The 16,725-nt window shown below is 49.3% G+C and overlaps 1 protein-coding gene across 8 annotated transcripts in view; it reads right to left on the reverse strand.

The window, feature by feature from the left end:
• USP33 (ubiquitin specific peptidase 33) overlaps positions 1-16,725 on the reverse strand; it is a 108,390-nt gene that overhangs the window by 39,003 nt on the left and 52,662 nt on the right. For 7 of the 8 annotated variants that reach the window (XR_012905932.1, XM_075936302.1, XM_006129575.4 and 4 more), the window contains one exon: positions 1,295-1,715. Coding sequence is in view for 7 of the 8 variants with exons in the window: in XM_075936302.1 (XP_075792417.1) it covers positions 1,295-1,715 (421 nt within the window). In the remaining variant the exon portion in view is untranslated. Of the gene's footprint in view, positions 1-1,294; positions 1,716-15,888; positions 16,129-16,725 lie in introns of all 8 variants that reach the window. The other variant, XM_075936307.1, reaches the window with a different exon arrangement.

Raw genomic sequence — 16,725 nt, forward strand, 5'->3', positions numbered from 1 at the left:
CATGGAAAGGCAGTTTTTAAACTCTCTCCCCTTGCAGATCAGCTTCCGCCTGCCATCCCGCACTGCTGCCTCTGATATAGAGGCAGCAGCACAGGGTGGCACGGGGAGGGACCAGGAGCACACTGGCTGCCGTCCTGTCTCCAGGGTCTATCAAATAGTTGTGTAACCATTAGAATTTCATGTGGTTACACAACTATTCAATTACATGCTATCTAACATCCCTAGTTTTAATTCAGAAACTCAAAGTAGAAATGATGAATCAAAAACATCTGAATGCAATCACCAATTGTAATGTTATCTGAAGTCTTTCAATTGTTGCAAATCTTAACTAGTTGGTAAATAGTCACTGGACTTCAAAATGGATTAAATAAATATATAATAAAAGTATCACATTAATGAACTTAAGCACCAGTTTAGAAACCCGTCTACTCTAACAGGATACATGACAAACATGACAAGTTATATATACCTACAATGGTTTCACTCATTTTCACTTTAATATGCATTTCAGATACTACAGGCTAAAGCTCTAAAATCTGTGACTCTCTGGTCCAGCAACATCCATTGTCTGGTAGGATCACAGATACTGCTGGACCAGAAAGCCCTGTCTGGCCAGGTTCAGAAGCGCAGCCTGGGCTGGGCTTGGCAGTGGGGAATGCAGCCCCAGTGAGGCAAGCACAGTAGGGAGCACAGCCCTAGCTGGGTTTGGAGGTAGTGGGGCCACCAGCCAGGAGTGCAGCCTGGCTGGGGCTGGCACAGTGGGGAATGCAGACTCATCTCGGGATGGTATGCTAGGAAGTACAGTCTCGGTTGGAGCTGGTGCAGTAGAGGGTGCAGCCCTGCCTGGGGCTGATGGCAGGGAGCGCAGTCCCAGCCGAGGCTGAAGGCAGCAGGACCGGCAGCCAGGATCACAGTCCCCGCCGGGGCTGGTGGCGGAGAGCACAGCCTCAACCAGGGGTGGAGTCAGCGGGGCCAGCAGCTGGGTGCGCAGCTAGGGCCATGGAAGGTGCAGCCCCAGCCAGGGCTGGATGCAGCAGAGCAGGCCCCTATTTGGGGCTGGCACAATGGGGGAGACAGCCCCAGCCAAGGTTGGCATACTGGGGGACTAGAGGCAGTGGCAGAGAGCACAGACCCAGCCAGGAGTAGAGCCTACAGCCAGGCAGGGAAGCCTTGACCTCCCCATGTCCATCAAACTCCGTGGACCACTCAGGTCCCAAGGGTGCAGGACCAGGGAGGTCCAACCTGTAATATGATTTTGTTTTAACTACACATTAGCAACTGATCATATAGTCACCTGAAATTCTGCTGTGTATTTGCACTTTGACGGTTCCTGGATTATGTAAAAACTCAGCAGTTTCTGAAGCAATGTTTGTGTCTTTTTTTAAATCCTCCATAGAACTTGCCAGGTTAAGCTTGTTATACAGAGTTTTTTCTTTCTGCCAATCTTTGGATGTGAGGGAGTGGTTTTCATCATCTTGAATTAACATAGTAGCCTCTGCATGGTCCTCTGAGAAGGGTCTGGAACCAGTCTCATTCTCTGCCTTATCACTGCTACCACAAGATTCACAGGATTGGAAATCTACATCTGATAGGCTCTTGTCTTCTTCCACATTTTCTTCTATACTTGTAGACTGGGTATCTTCTATTTCCATGACTGGCTCCTTTAGCTCTTCATGAAGTAGATCCATTAGGCAACGCAGGAATTCTTGTGCATCCTGGAATTTAAAATAAAGTACATAATCCCTTTTTACATTTGGAAGAGATGCATATATTGGTGTCAGAACAAGATCAAACAACAAAAAACTAAAGCTGGGTACTAGTAGAAAAAATAAAGTAAATGCCACCCGCCCAGTTTAGGATGTAAAAGAAAATTAGACTTTCGGTCCAAATAATGTTTCATTCTGGATTTTGTAACCTCCTACACAAGTTCCATTTCATGTCATAAGGGGTTTTACTTGGCAACTTTCCTTCTCATGCTTTTACTCATCACAAAGCTTACAGTCTGTGCCAGAATTTTTTAATTCTTAAAACATGTCTTGCGTGGTCTCTGAGATACAAAGGCTCCTTGGCCTAAAGGGTCCCGTTTTTACACATACCTCACATGATATCTGTCCATAAAAAGTAACAGGTAAGGCAGCCACAGAAAGCTTGTAACTCATCAAGATTTATAATCACTGCAAGATGTACGTATGGGTAATATTTAAGAAATTATAAATATATGTTAAAAGTATGCATTATGGGCTTGGAGTAAATGTTAATCACCAAAGGATAATGTCTTAGTGAATGCCTATTCAGCAAGAGGGAGATGCCACCCCCTGGTTTTGCCGTAGATACAAGGCTCAATTGTTTAGCCTTGCCCAATACCAAAACTTTCAACATAAAACCGTCAGAGGCAAATGCAAACAAACAAAACCATTTGAAGGTAAAAAAGATAAATAACTAAACCTGACAAGATTGGGGTTCACCCTGTCTATGAACAGAAACAAAAAACTATTTCAGGATAACACAGAGAAGAGAAAACATCTTTTCCATTGACATACTGAGGAACAAAGTGTCCTCATCAAAAATTGGATCCTAGATTCTGTGAAATTATAAAACAGACTGGGCACTGGAGAGTGGGGAAACCTATTTTATTAGCTAGGAAAAATAACTATCAATAAGTGTAGACCCAGGTTCATATTTTGATAACTATTTGTTTCATCATGTATCTCATTTGTTGTTATCTTCATTCTTTCTTAAATAAGTCTACTTTTTTTACACATGGTCACAAGTGATGTATGATTTGCAGGAGCAGCTTTTTAAGGTAAAATTAGTTAACTGGAGCACATTGCACATTTGGGGGCAGATCTGGGATTTCTGTGAATAGTCCGTGTCCGGGGCAGAGGACTGATTCAAATGGACTGGGGTGGACCTTTTGTTAACCTGGAAGGTGTAGGCAGCCCAGAGAAAAGTGTTCAAGTAGCTGAAAGGCTAATGTGGCAGGCTGTTTCCTGACACCATTGGAGGTAGGGGGTAACAAGGTGATTCTCAGCCCTGGTACCTCAAGAACCATCACAATGACATGTGCATTCTAATTCATACAACCACCAAAAATCTGGTTAGCTTTCAGTAGTGCTCTTAATAGAGGCTGTTGGTAAAGGAATCTAACTCATAATAGAAGACTTTCATATTTTTTATTTTTTTTGCAACACCTAAACAAGTCCTTATGTACACTTGTCAAGGAAATCACATTTGCACCTTTCAAAAGAATCAAGTTTAATTTGTCCCAGCTCTCCAGCTGTTCCAGCCATACCTGGACAGGAGAAGGAAACAAAGTGAGTATTGTAGATTCATTCTCCAACAATTCAGCAATTTCTTGCAGGAGGAGTAGCTGTGCTGTAGTGGGAATGGCACTGCTGCCTTACTTTCAGTTTGAGCAAGAAGAGGGCAGAAGTGTGACCTCTTCCTGGTTTCTGGTGTTCTCATCTTCATGTTCATTCATTAATTCCTGGTTTGTTGTTCTTAACCACTGTTTATTCTTATTGAACAAAAAGTCTCAGAGAGGTAGCCGTATTAGTCTATAACTTTAAAAACAATGAGTAGTCCAATGGCATGTTAGAGACTGTAAAGAAATAAGGGCAGTTACTCACCTTGTGCTGTAATGACAGTTCTTTGAGATGTGTGCCCCAGGGGTGCTCCACTGTTGGTGTCAGGCTTATTCAGTGCTGCGGAGTGGAGACTTTTTCTAGAAGTATCTGGTCGGCTACGAATGCTCGAGGGAGTGTGTGCTGTTGGCGCCTTTGGAGTTCACGTGTGGCCTGACTCCCCTCAGTTGTTTTGTAAACGCCCTCTTGCATGAGTGTCAAATCAAAGAAGAGGGAGGAGGCTGGGTCATGAAGCAACCATGGGGACACCCATCTTGAAGAATTGTCATTACTGCACAAGGTGAATAACTTCGCTTTCTTCTTTGAGTGATGTTCCCGTGGGTGCTCCACTGCTGGTGACTACTTAGCAGTATCCAAATATGGTAGGTGGGCTTCAGCAAGGTTTTATGTGCAGATGAAAGGACTGTGCTGGCTACTGCTGAACTCATGTAGAAATTGCATAGTGTCTCATGAAAGTATGGTAGAGGACCAAGTAGCCACACAACAGATATCTTTGAGCAGTACTCCTTTCAAGAAGGCTGTTGATGCTGCCACCGAGTGATGAAACTGATAGATCTTGTTGTTTCAGGAACATAATGTAGTCAAGGACTGTGCAGAAAGCTGTGGTGGAGATTTGGGTGTTTTACTCGCACACCAAGTCATAAAACATCTCCACTTATACAGGTAAGTATTATGAGTGGTCTGTCATCTACTATGGATTAAGATGTTCCTTACTTGTTATGAACATCTCTGTTCTGCCTCTGAGAACCAGAGAGGAACCATGCTGTTGGATGTAGAGTTTGCAGTTGCAGATGGCAAAGGGTGCCCCTGTTCTTCAAAAAGAAATATGGACAGGTCAGAAGTGGGTAGGAAGGTTGGAAAGACATCTGATAGAGATAGGGAAACCAGATCTGCCTGGCCCATGCTGGGGCTCTGAGTATGAATAAGGCATTGTCTGACTATCTTGCAGAAGACTCTGGGGATGAGCAGGATGGGAGGAAAGGCATAGAGGAGGTGAGTATTCCATGCGATATGGAAGGCATCTCCCAGAAAACTGGGCCCTATGCCTGATCTGGAGCAATACTGAGGGCACTTGGTGTTGTGGCACATTGCGAAGAGATCTACTGACGGCCAACCCCATTGGTGGAAGATGTCATGCAGGACCCAGGTATGGAGTTCCTACTCGTGTTATATTTCAAACTGGTGGCTGAGGGTTTCCGCAATAACAGTTTTGATTCCAGGTAGGTATGATGCAGTGATCGTGATATTGTTGTGGATACACTAGTTCCACAAGTATACTGCCTTCACACAGAAAGAACGGGAACATTCAGGAACATGCAGGCCCCTATCAATTGATGTAAAACATCGTAATTACATTGTCTGTAAAGATGTCTACCTTAGAACCCTGGATGTGTATACGAAAGTGTTTGCAGGCATCATGTATGGCTTGAAGCTCCAGGAGATTGATATGGAGCCTGGACTCGTGGGCGGACCACTTGCCTTGAGCGAAGTGATGTTGGAAACGAGTGCCACAGCCGAGGAAGAACACATCCATGGTAATGTGGCCGGATCATGATATTGTTGTGGATACACTAGTTCCACAAGTATACTGCCTTCACACAGAAATGTTCTCTGGTACCAGATCTCTTTGGTGCCAGAGTACCTGGTGCCACAGTCTGTTTCAGACTGGATTCTGCTGTCTGTTTATGGTTCAAGAGCTTTATCAAATAGCAGCTTACGTATTCTCAGCTCTCTGTCCTTCAAGCACTGGCTGTAAGACTATGGCAATGCACGCACACTTCTGGGGTACATGTGTCTCCCCCAGGCAGTGAATACAAGACTTGTGGCCATCTGAAGTAGGTATAGGGTCATGGCACTTCTCACATTTTTTAAAACTGGGGGAGCCCGGCATATTTTTTTAAACTCTTCTATGGAGGGGCGGCTCTCTCTTCTCTCTCTTCAATGAACTAAAGTAGTAGTAAACCTAATTCAATAATTTAATTCAACAATATTTATCTTAATTGTTTAAGATATTGTCAGTCTATCACAGTTTCAATGGCTGAAATTCAAATTACAGAGCGGCCAAAGGCTTTTGGTCTTACAATCCTGATTGGGAACAAGCTAACCATCAAGGATTGATAAAGTTTGGTTGTGGGAGGGCCCAAACTCTCAATGAGACACCTAGGTCACTTTAGTACTGTGTGACAGGACATCTGCTTTGCTCTGGCCCTTTAAGGGATTAAAACCCAGCCCTGGATGAGGGCTGGGGCCATGGAGCAAGCAGCTGCAGCAGATAGCTGCCAATTAAGGCCTAGCTGTGGGCTGTATAAATAAGGGCTCCTGGAGGGAGGGAAGAGAGAGACACTTTTGTTCTGGCTGGGGAACAGGAGGAACCTAGCCGTTAGGGAAGCCAGAACCTTCCTGATTTAGAGTAAGGCTGGGGAAAAAGTCAGCCAGAGCTGGAGAAGCTCTGGCCAAGCAAGGTACCAGGCTTCAGGGCCTGAAGCAAGGCCTCAAAGTGCTAGGGCTGCAGGGAGGGAGCCAAGATAGGCAAAAGCAGCAGGTTCACAACCCTTTGCCCATGATAAGTGACCATTTCAGACTGTAGTTTGCCCCTGTGGCAGGGGCTAGATGAAGACTGACAGTGGATCACTGAGGTAAGGTGGGCATAGGGAGACTGGCAGTCCCCAGAGGGGAAGGACTCCAGAGTGTTGGGGCACTGCGGTAGGGCAGTACCTAGGTACGAGGGTGCCACTGTCTGGGAGAGTCAGCCCTGGCCTAGAGTACTGGTGAACAACTAACAGCAGGTGAGACAGAAAGGGGCGCTTCAGCACCAAAAAGGCTAATTCCTGGCTACGTCTAGACTGCAGGCTTCTTTCGGAAGCTTTTTTATGGAAGAGATCTTCCAAAAAACTTCTTCCGAAAGAGAGCATCCACACACAAAAGCTCATCGAAAAAGTGATGCGCTTTTTTGAAAGTGTGTCCAGACCGATTGGATGTTCTCTTACATAAGAGAAAAGATGGTTACTTACCTGTAACTGTTGTCCTTCGAGATGTGCTGCTCATGTCCATTCAAATTAGGTGCGCGTGCGCGCGCCATGTGCACAGTTCCTGGAGCATTTTTCCCCCAGCAGTACCTTTCGAGCCAGCAGGTCGCCCCCTGGAGTGGCGCCGCAACAACAGAGCATAAGTACCCCTGCAGGCCCTCCCCCTCCTCAGTTCCTTCTTGCTGGAGACTCTGACGAAGGGAAGGCGGGGGGATCGAATGGACATGAGCAACACATCTCAAAGAACAACAGTTACAGGTAAGTAATCCTCTTTTCTTCTTCGAGTGGTTGCTTATGTGCATTCGAATTAGGTGAATCCCTAGCCAAAACTTGTGGAGGTGTGGTCAGAGGCCCAACCCAGAAATCAATTCAAGTGACTACTTTCTAATACGCTTTTCTTTGATTACGTTACAGAACTGAACTTAAAACTGCAGAACCCAGGGCTGTGTCACTCCTTGCTTGCTGCGTAATGGCATAATGCACAGTGAACGTATGGACCAAGGACCACGTGGCTGCCCTACAGACATTTACAATCGGGACCTGAGCCACGAACGCTGTAAAGGATGCATTCGCTCACGTGGAGTGGGCCATCATGTGAGGCGGGTCTTTGCCTGCTAACACGTAACACTCCTTTATACAGGACGAGACCCTCTCATCCTTTCCGTAAATGAAATAAAAAGTTGGGACGACTTGCGGAAGTGTCTGGTTCTGTCTACACAGAAGGATAACGCTCTCTTGGCATCAAGAGAGTGGAGGGCTTGTTCCCTAGAGGACTTATGGGGCTTTGGGTAAAACACAGGCAAGTATATGTCTTGGTACATATGGAAGGCGGACACTACCTTCAATAGGAATGCTGGGTGGGGACGTAAACTGACCCTATCTGCTGAAAAGAGCAAGTAAGGGGGCTCTATCGTCAGCGTCTTGAGCTCTGACACCCTCCTCGCTGAAGCAATTGCCACTATAAATGCTACTTTAAGGGAGAGGTGCTTTAATGACCATGTGGCCAGCAGTTCAAAGGGTGGGGACATGAGTTTGGTAAGTACTAAACTGAGGTCCCTCTGGGGCACTGGCGGTTTCACATGTGGGAAAAGCCTATCTAGACCCTTAAGGAACTCTTAACCAAGTGGCTCGCGAATAAGGACCTGTTCCCTTCCCCCCTGTGGAAAGCCGACAGAGCCGCAAGGTGCACCCTAATGGATGCCGTGGAAAGGCCAACCCACCTTAGCCCCAGGATATATTCCAACACCAGAGGGGTGGGTGCTGTACTAGGATCTATACTTGTATCCTCAACCCACCGTGAAAATCTTATCCACTTACCTGAGTACACTGCCCTTGTAGCAGGCTTTCTACTACTCAGCAGTACCGATCTCACAGCCTCAGAATAATTTAGTTCTGCACCAGTTAGCCATGGATAAGCCACACTGTTAGATGGACGGATTTGACATTCGGGTGGTACAAGAGACGTCCCCCACCTCCCACTCTTGAATGATTACATCTGGGACTGCAGATATGGCTTGAAGCTTGTCCTGGAGTATGTCCAGGAGGATCGGATACCAGAACTGCCTGGGCCAGTCTGGAGCTATTAAGAGGACTAGTGCTTGAGTCTCTTGACTCTGATGAGAACCTTGTGAATCAACAGGAATGGGGGAAACACGTATAGCAGTCTCTTGGGCCAATTGGATACTAGTGGATCCCAACCCTTGGACCATGAACAAGAAATAGGCTGGACACTTCGGAAGAGCCCCCATAATGTCCTCCCTTATGGACCACTCGAGTCCCGAATGAGCGGCTCAGTTCGTCCGCTAAGATGTTCTTGTTCCCTGGTAGATACATTGCCTGTAGGTGAATACCATGGGCTATACAAAAATCCCAAAGAAGTAGAGCTTCTTGACAAAGGGGAGAAGTGCGAGCACCACCCTGTTTGTTTATATAAAACACGTCTGCCGTGTTGTCCACATACACTAGCCCCGAGTTGGTCAAGAGGTGGGGAAGGAAGATTTTGCACGCTCTCCGAACTGCCCTCAACTCTCTGACATTTATATGTAGGTCTCTCTCCAGAGGATTCCATAGACCCTGCATCCTGTGGTGGTCCAAGTGAGCCTCCCAACCTAGGTCTGAAACATCAGTAACTAGTCTCACAGTGGGTGTCTCATTCAGGAACGGGATACCCTTGCACACTTCCCTTTCTTGAGTCCACCAGTGCAGTGACTGGAGTACTTCCTGTGGAAGCGACAGCACCGAGTCCCAATGCGTGAGTCTGGCTGGATGACCAGGCCAACCATGCCTGTAATGGCCTGAGTCTCAGTCTGACATGGGGAACCACGTGCATGCATGACGCCAAATGGCCTAGTAGTCTCATACAGTTTCTTGCCATCATGAGGGAGGATAGCTGAAGTCCCTGAATAATGTGTGTCAATATTGTGAATCTGGTTGTGGGAAGGGATGCTCTGCCTGCAATGGCGTCCAGATGTGCCCCCACAAATTGTGTGTCTTGCGAGGGAGTTAACATGGACTTTTCCTCGTTTATCAGAAGTCCCAGCTCCCCAGACAGAGACTTTATTAAGTCTATGTGAAAGAGGATTAGATCTCTTGATCGCGCTCTGATGAGCCAGTCATCCAGATAAGGGAAAACCTGCACTCTGTGTGTTCTGAGGAAAGCTGCTACCACCACCATGCACTTGGTGAACGTCCTCGGGGCGGTGGAGACACCAAAGAGCAGGACTGTGAACTGGAAATGCCCTACCATGAACCTTAGGTAGAGTCTGTGCATCGGCCGTATGGCTACATGAAAATAAGCATCCCTTAAATCGAGGGTCACGTACCAGTCTCCTGTCTCTAACATGGGAATAATGAAGGCGAGCGTGACCATCCTGAACCTCATTGTCTTTATGAGCTGGTTGAGGTCTCTGAGGTCCAGGATTGGCCTGAGACCCCCTTTTGGTTTGGGGATGAGAAAATATCTGGAATAAAAACCCCATCCCTTGGAAACCCCTTGGGACCCTCTCTACTGCTCCCCTGGAGGGTATTGTGGTCTAGTGGGTGCCCTGGCATTAAGTGACCGTCTCTGTGGAGCTGCTGTATGTATGCCTAGAATCCTAAGGGTGACCCTCGTGTGGAGTCTTGACTCCGTGCTTTTAGAGAAAAGGTCCTTGCCCTTGAAGGGTAGGTCTTGAATGGTGTTTTAGACATGCTAGGATATACCTGACAACTGTAGCCACGCGCCTCTGTGCATGACTACCCCCGATGCCATGGTTCAGGCTGTCGAGTCCACAGCATCCAATGCCGTGCGGATTATGGTTCTGCCCTCATAAGTCATGACAGTATACTCTTGTCTAGAGTCAGCAGGTAAGAGGTCACAAAACTTGTCCATCGTCTGCCACGTGTTATATGCATACCTGCTGAGCATCGCCTGCTGGTTTGCGATGCGCAATTGAAGACCCCCCAGTGGCACAGACCTTATGCCCCATTACGTCTAGGCGTTTGTGCTCCTTAGACTTAGGAGTAGGCACTGGTTGCGCTTGCCCTTCCTTCTGGGCCGCTGCCTGTACCACTATTGAGCCTGGAGTAGGATGAGAATAGAGGTGCTTGTGTCCCGTTTGTGGGATGAAATACCTTTTCTCTACTCCTTTTTGGGTAGGCAGGATTGATGCTAAAGTTTGCCACAGAGTAGTTGTGCGTTTAGCCACTGTTTTGTTAAGAGGCAATGACAGTTTTTCCAGGGTATCTGCAGTCAATACGTCTACCATGGGATCAGAGACTTCAACTACTGACTCCACTTGGACACCTAGATTAGTAGCCAATCTACGCAGGAGGTCTTAGTGAGCATGAGCATCCATAGATGGCATTGAAGGTGCCGGGTCTGCCAAGGCTTCATCGGGCGATGAGGAAGACACTCTGTTGCAGCCCTGTTGTTCCTCCACCACAGGCCGGCAGTGGTCTGGCGTCAGTTCCACTGGAACTAGGTCTGTAGTTGGCCCCTTTCCGCCTCATCTCTGGGCTCCTGCCTTAATGGACTTTGCCAAGTGTCCACCTTAGGAGGCCTTGACACTGAGGCTGAAGGGATGCTCAACCCTCTTGATGGTGGCACTGGACTTTGCCATTGGTGATAGGCCCAAGGTGTCCAAAAAGGCCAGGGTGGTTGAGCTTGTGGAGGCCATGTTTGCTGAAAGTCTCCTTGTCTGGGCCAGTGCCGGGAACGAGAACGGTACCGAGATGAGATCCTCGACGAAGACCAGAATAGTAGCGATTCAGCTTCCGACTCCGAAGAATATTAGGATGCAGACCATGGCGGTGCCGTGGGCAATGCCCTGGAGAGGTGATGCTGTCTAAACCTGCCCATGGACTCTGGTTTCCCTGTATGCACTTGTCTAGGTGGGGGCATGGTGGCCGGTGCTGGAGGATCGGTGCCTGGTGACCTTTGCAGCACAGCAGGTGGAACATCCTCTGATACCGAAGGCGGTACTGATGTTGTAGCTGGCAGCACTGATCCCATCTGTGGTGCCGTATGACATAGCGCTGTAGTGGATGGTACCGCCATTGGTGGTGTGACCAAGATACGTGCTCTGCCGCTGTTACCAGTGCCGCCGAGGCCCCCAGTGCCGTAGGCAAACACTCCCGATACCGAGGGAGCGCGGGCTGAGGTGGCGACGCCATGAGCTCTATCAGCTCTTGCGCTGCTTCAAAGGTCCCCAGCGTGAATGGCCTTTGCAGCTGTATCTGCTCCGGACTATGTTCCCGCACCGTGTCATTGCGATGCCTCTGGGTGCCATCTTCCCATCAGCGCCAGGGGGATCGAGAAGGTGAATGTAACCAGTGCCGGCTCTTGTGCAGTCTCTTGGCCAGAGATCTCCCTCTATTGTCCCTTTTCTTCTTCGGCACCAGAGACTGGGATGGGTGCCTCGGTGCTGAAGGCTTTGGTGCCGCGGTATGGAGAGGTCCCGGTTGGGCTTCCCACACCCATGCTGGTGCACTGTGGACTGCACCTTCCTTCTCTGGTGCCATTTGAAGCGCCAACTCTATTAAAATGAGTTTTAAGTGAGAATCTCTCTCCCTTTTGGTTCTTGGCTTAAAACTTCTGCAGATTTTACAGGAGTCCGTCAAGTGGGCCTCCCCCAGGCACTTTAAGCAAGAGTCATAGGGGTCTCCACGCGGCATCGGTTTAGCACAGGACGCACAGAGTTTGAAACTGTGTGGGCCTGGCATACCCTCCCCCATAGGGGAGAGAACACTCAAAATACCTAAGTGCTAACTATACAATTAAATGCAAACAGACTAAAGATCTATTTACATTACAAAGAACTCTGATCTCTGGATTAACAAGTCAACAAGAGAAGCTCCAACAACCGACATGGACGGTAAGAAGGAACTGAGGAGTGGTACTTATATGCTGTTATCGCGGCGCCACTGCAGGGGGCAACTTCCCGGCCCGACGGGTACTGCTGGGGAAAAAAAGCTCTGGGAACCATGCGTGAGGCACGCGCGCACCTAATTCAAATGCACATGAGCAACCACTCAGAGGAGAACCTGGAACCACTTCAGCCAGGGCTTTAGGTCACCAGTTGCTTCCAAGTGCTGGTGCCGGAGCCTTGCAGAGACACATGCTAAAAGGGATCCCCCCCCCCTTTGAACAACCATTTCTCTGCTTCTGTTGCATGCTTGCATACCTCTTTGAGGGACAGCAAAGCTCTCACAGTGCCTGCTGTGGTTGCCCAGCTTTTTTGGATGCCACAGCTTTTCTGTTGGTGCCATGGAGCCAGAGCTGCCCCATGGCATGTGATGGCCCCGCATGGCCACTCTGCAATTTTTGCAGCACTTTGTGCCAGCTTCCCGGTCCTGACCGAGCTCGACACTGAGCTCATTCTGAGACCCTCTCCCTGGGTGTGGGAGCTATACTCTGGCAACCACAAGCCACTGTGGAGAGGCATTTCTGGAGTCTGGACACCAGTTTGGACTGGTGGGACCAGCTGGTCATGGAGCAGTGGCATGACCAGCAGTGGCTCCAAAACTTCTGCATGCAGAAGGACACCTTTTTGGAGCTGTGTGCCTGGCTCACCCCTGCCCTCTGGAGACATGACACCTACCTGCAGCCCGCCAACCCCCTGGAGAAGTGGGACACAATTGCCCTCTGGAAGCTTGCCACCCCAACAGCTACCAGTTGGTGGGCAATAAGTTTGGTGTGAGGAAGACCCATCGTTGGGGCTCTCCTCATGAAGGTACAGCTAAAGTCCCTACACGGGGGGGGGGGGGGGGGGGCAGAGTGGGGAGGGAGGGAGAGGAGAGATTCCTGTTAAAGGGGGACCCTTGGGAAAGGGAGGTTGGAGTGGTAGGGGGGGAAGCCCCATCTGTAGCCAGACAGGAACCCCTCTGTAACATCCATCTTTGCTTGCCTGGAGCATGCAGGGCACACAGAGCAGTAAAAGCCTTGAACAGAAGGCCTGGATATGCAGGCTGCTGTGACCCTGAATGGCAGTAAACAGAGATATGCCAATTGCTGACCAAGAGGCTGCTGAGGAGTGCCCTTGACTGAAACCCATATTGATATGAACACACAGCCATCCACAGGGGGAGGAATCTCTCACCGAGTAAAAAAATGTCAAGTACTTAAAATTTAGTTCTCTCTCTTGCAAGTGTAAATTAAGTTGAAATTTGCTTGTAAGAACTGGCGTCACAAAGACAGACCAGTACAATTTGGCATCTTAGATAAGAAAGAGGATACGGGCCCTTATGGGTATAAAGATGGGTCCAGCAGCACATTTACTTTGAGTATCAATCTACCATTGATCTGCTGGTCGGGTTAGGTGATTGGCCTCCCGAGGTTCCATAGGGTTCTATCCAACAGAACTGTGCTGCAACTAGAATACATAATCACTTCACATTCCATAGGTTCCTCCACACTGCCCTGACCACCTCGTATTCGTCTTTCCTAGGAATTGAGGGACCAGCCCTGGCTTGATCCGCTGGAGTCGAGAGGCACAGAAGGGGGTAAAAATTGTACCTGGATGTGGTCCTTTGTCTTAAGTGTACACATAGACTTAGAGCTCTTTAAAGATTAAGCTGTTACTTAGTACCATTATTTCTATTTTCTATCTTCATTTTCTTTATAACCATTTTTAAGATCTATATTTGCTAGCAGTTAAGAAATAGAGCAATAGCCATTGTAACCATATGATTATAAGCTTCTTTAATAAACCTGTAACTGTTTAAGTTTTAACCTGACTCCTTCAGTACTATAACAGAACCAAGCACAATTTAAAAGAACTTCAGCCGGTCATAAGGGACAGGTATAGGGGGAGCTTGAGCGTTTGGATCGTGTCGCTCCCAGGTGACAGATCCGTTGGGGCATCTCTCAGTCCTCCCTAGACTGCCCGCTGCGAAGGGATCCTGTATCCTAGCAGCTGAAATCTGATATGTAATAAGCTCTTCCTATAAAATTCTGGGGCGTCTGTCAGCCTGTTGGCTGCCCTCCGTGACGGGACCCCGGTCCTAGCGGTAAAGGCACGGACGTTAAACCTTCTCTCAGTAACATATATACACACACACACACAGCCCTGACCATCGGCTGACACCATCTCTGGGAAGTTGTGCCTTCCTGTCTTCACACAGCCCTTCTGCTGGGGGGGATGTCCACATAGGGGGTGGCTCCTGGGGTATTTGGAGGGGGAGAGAAGGGGGGGAATCCCTGACTCATTCTCTGTTTTTTGTGTTTGTTTGTTTGCTTCTGCAGGTGGTGAGTACCATTAACTCAATTCTGCTGTGGAGGGTCATCCACCTGTGAGACCTGGACCAAATCATGGCCGAATTTGCTGCCCTGGGGTTCCCAAACTGCGATGGAGCCATATATAGGACCCACATTCTGATCCGAGCACCAGAATATCGAGTGGCCCAGTATATTAATAGGAAGGGCTATTTTTCTATGGTGCTGCAGGCCCTAGCTGTCCACCGTGGACAGTTCACAGACATTTGTTAAGTGGTCAAGCAGGACATATGATGCCTGCATCTTCAGAAACTCCAGCTTGTACGGGAAGTTGGAGGCGGGCACATTCTTCCCCTTTGTGGTTGGGGATGTGCAGATGCCACTGTGCATCGTGGGGGATGTGGCCTACTCCCTCATGCTGTGGCTAATGAAGCCATATTCCGGACACCTGGACCCCACAGGGATCAATTTAATGCCCGCCTGAATTGGGCCTGGATCCAGGTCGAGTGTGCCTTCAGTTTCCTCAAGGAGTGAGTCAGGTGCCTCCTGACCTGCCTGGACATGGGGGAGCGCTACATCCCCAAAGTGGTCATGGCATGTTGTATCCTCCACAACATCGTGGAGAGGAAGGGGGAGGCCTTCCTTCCAGGGTGATGGGCAGACGCCAGACATCACCTTCCAGCAGCCTTCCAGAAGCCGATGACAGCTGCCATCCAACAGGCCCATCAGCCCGGGGTGCACATCAAGGGGGCCCTGAGGTAGAGGTTCTCTCAAGCACCCCAGTAACTCTCCCCAGGGCCTCCCCACCAGGGGCCTCTGCTTGCAGTTCTATCCCTTCCCCACTACAACCCCTCCCTTCACCTCTTCCCTGACCTCAAAATAAAGACACTTATTTGGTTGTGAACAAAATGAAGTCTGTATTTATTTTGCCCTCAAAAAAGGTTGGCGGGGGAAGAGGGCTCATAACCTGGAGGGGGCAGCAAGATATGCCACCTCGAGGGCGAGGACCTCGTCAGAGCTGGGGTTGGATCCAGGGACCACAGGCGGGATGGGGGGGGGGGGGGGGGAATGGGGTCAGGGATGGCAGGGGCAAGGCCATGAGCATCACTTGAGCTACGTCTACATTGGCAAGATTTTGCGCAAATACTTTTAACGCAAGAGTTTTTGCGTTAAAGTATTTGCACAAGAGAGCGTCTACACTGGCATGTGCTTTTGTGCAAGAGATGTGCTTTTCCGCAAAAGCATCCGTGCCAGTGTAGACGCTCTCTTGCTCAAGAAATTCATGTTGCCTGTCTACACTGACCTCTTGGACAAGAACAGTTGCGCAAGAGGGCTTTCTCCTGAGCGGGAACATCATAGCTGTTGCGCAAGAAGCACTAATTTCACATATTAGAACGTCAGTGTTCTTGCGTAAGAACTCCCCGCCAGTGTAGACATGCAGCATGAATTTTTCCGCAAAAGCGGTGCTTTTGTGCAAATAATTGCCAATGTAAACACAGCCTTGGGGAGTGGGCATGGGAATCACCTGGGAAAGGAGCAGAAGCATCGCATGGGGGGCAGGAGGGTGGAAGCCAGGAGCAGCGACAGCAGGTGGTTGTGCCATCAGGCGTGACATGATGGCACACATGTTATCACACCGCTGCATGAGCTGGTCCCAAGCACTGGCGCATGAAGTCTTCCTGGACCCTGGCATGCCTTCAGCTCCTCCAGGCTCTGGTGGCTGGCTCTGGTGGTGTGGCTCACCCCTCAGTCCCAGCTGGTCTGGCTGTGGAGAACACAACAAGGGAGAGGCAGTCAGTCATCCATGCAGACACTGTCCCTGCGGCCGTGCCCTTCTCTGTGAGCAGCAACCAACAGTCCTCAGGGCAGAGGAGGGAGATATCCTGGGAGCAAGGTCATATGTGGCCTGCACAGTGGGCCATGCCTCACAGGGGCCCCCAAGTACCCAGGGGACTATGCTGCCCTCTTCCCAACCCCACCATGGCCCACAGACAAGCAGGCAAGGGAAGTGTCCAGCCATAGTGGGATCCCCTCATGGGTGTCAGAGGAGCCTGGCCCTCCCTGGTGTCCGCACACACACCTGAGGCTTGCAGCGCTGCCCGCAGGAATGGATGGTGCCTCGCACATGTAGGCATGCCCGTGTGCTATGTGCGGTACTCCTCAGTGCCTCTGGAGTCATGCCTGCGCCCTTCTGGATAGCCTGCTTCCAGCCGTGGCAGGGGCTAGGAGAGCCCCCCACCCCATGGCAGGACATGTGTAGCCTCCTCTGAGCCTGACAGCTGGATCCCACCCGTGCTCAGGGGCTGCTTGCTGTGACCACGTGCTGCACACTAATGCTGCACATAGTTCCATGTGTGCGAAC

The sequence above is a fragment of the Pelodiscus sinensis genome, chromosome 9 (genome assembly GCF_049634645.1).
Source record: "Pelodiscus sinensis isolate JC-2024 chromosome 9, ASM4963464v1, whole genome shotgun sequence".
In the NCBI taxonomy this organism is placed as follows: Eukaryota; Metazoa; Chordata; order Testudines; family Trionychidae; genus Pelodiscus; species Pelodiscus sinensis.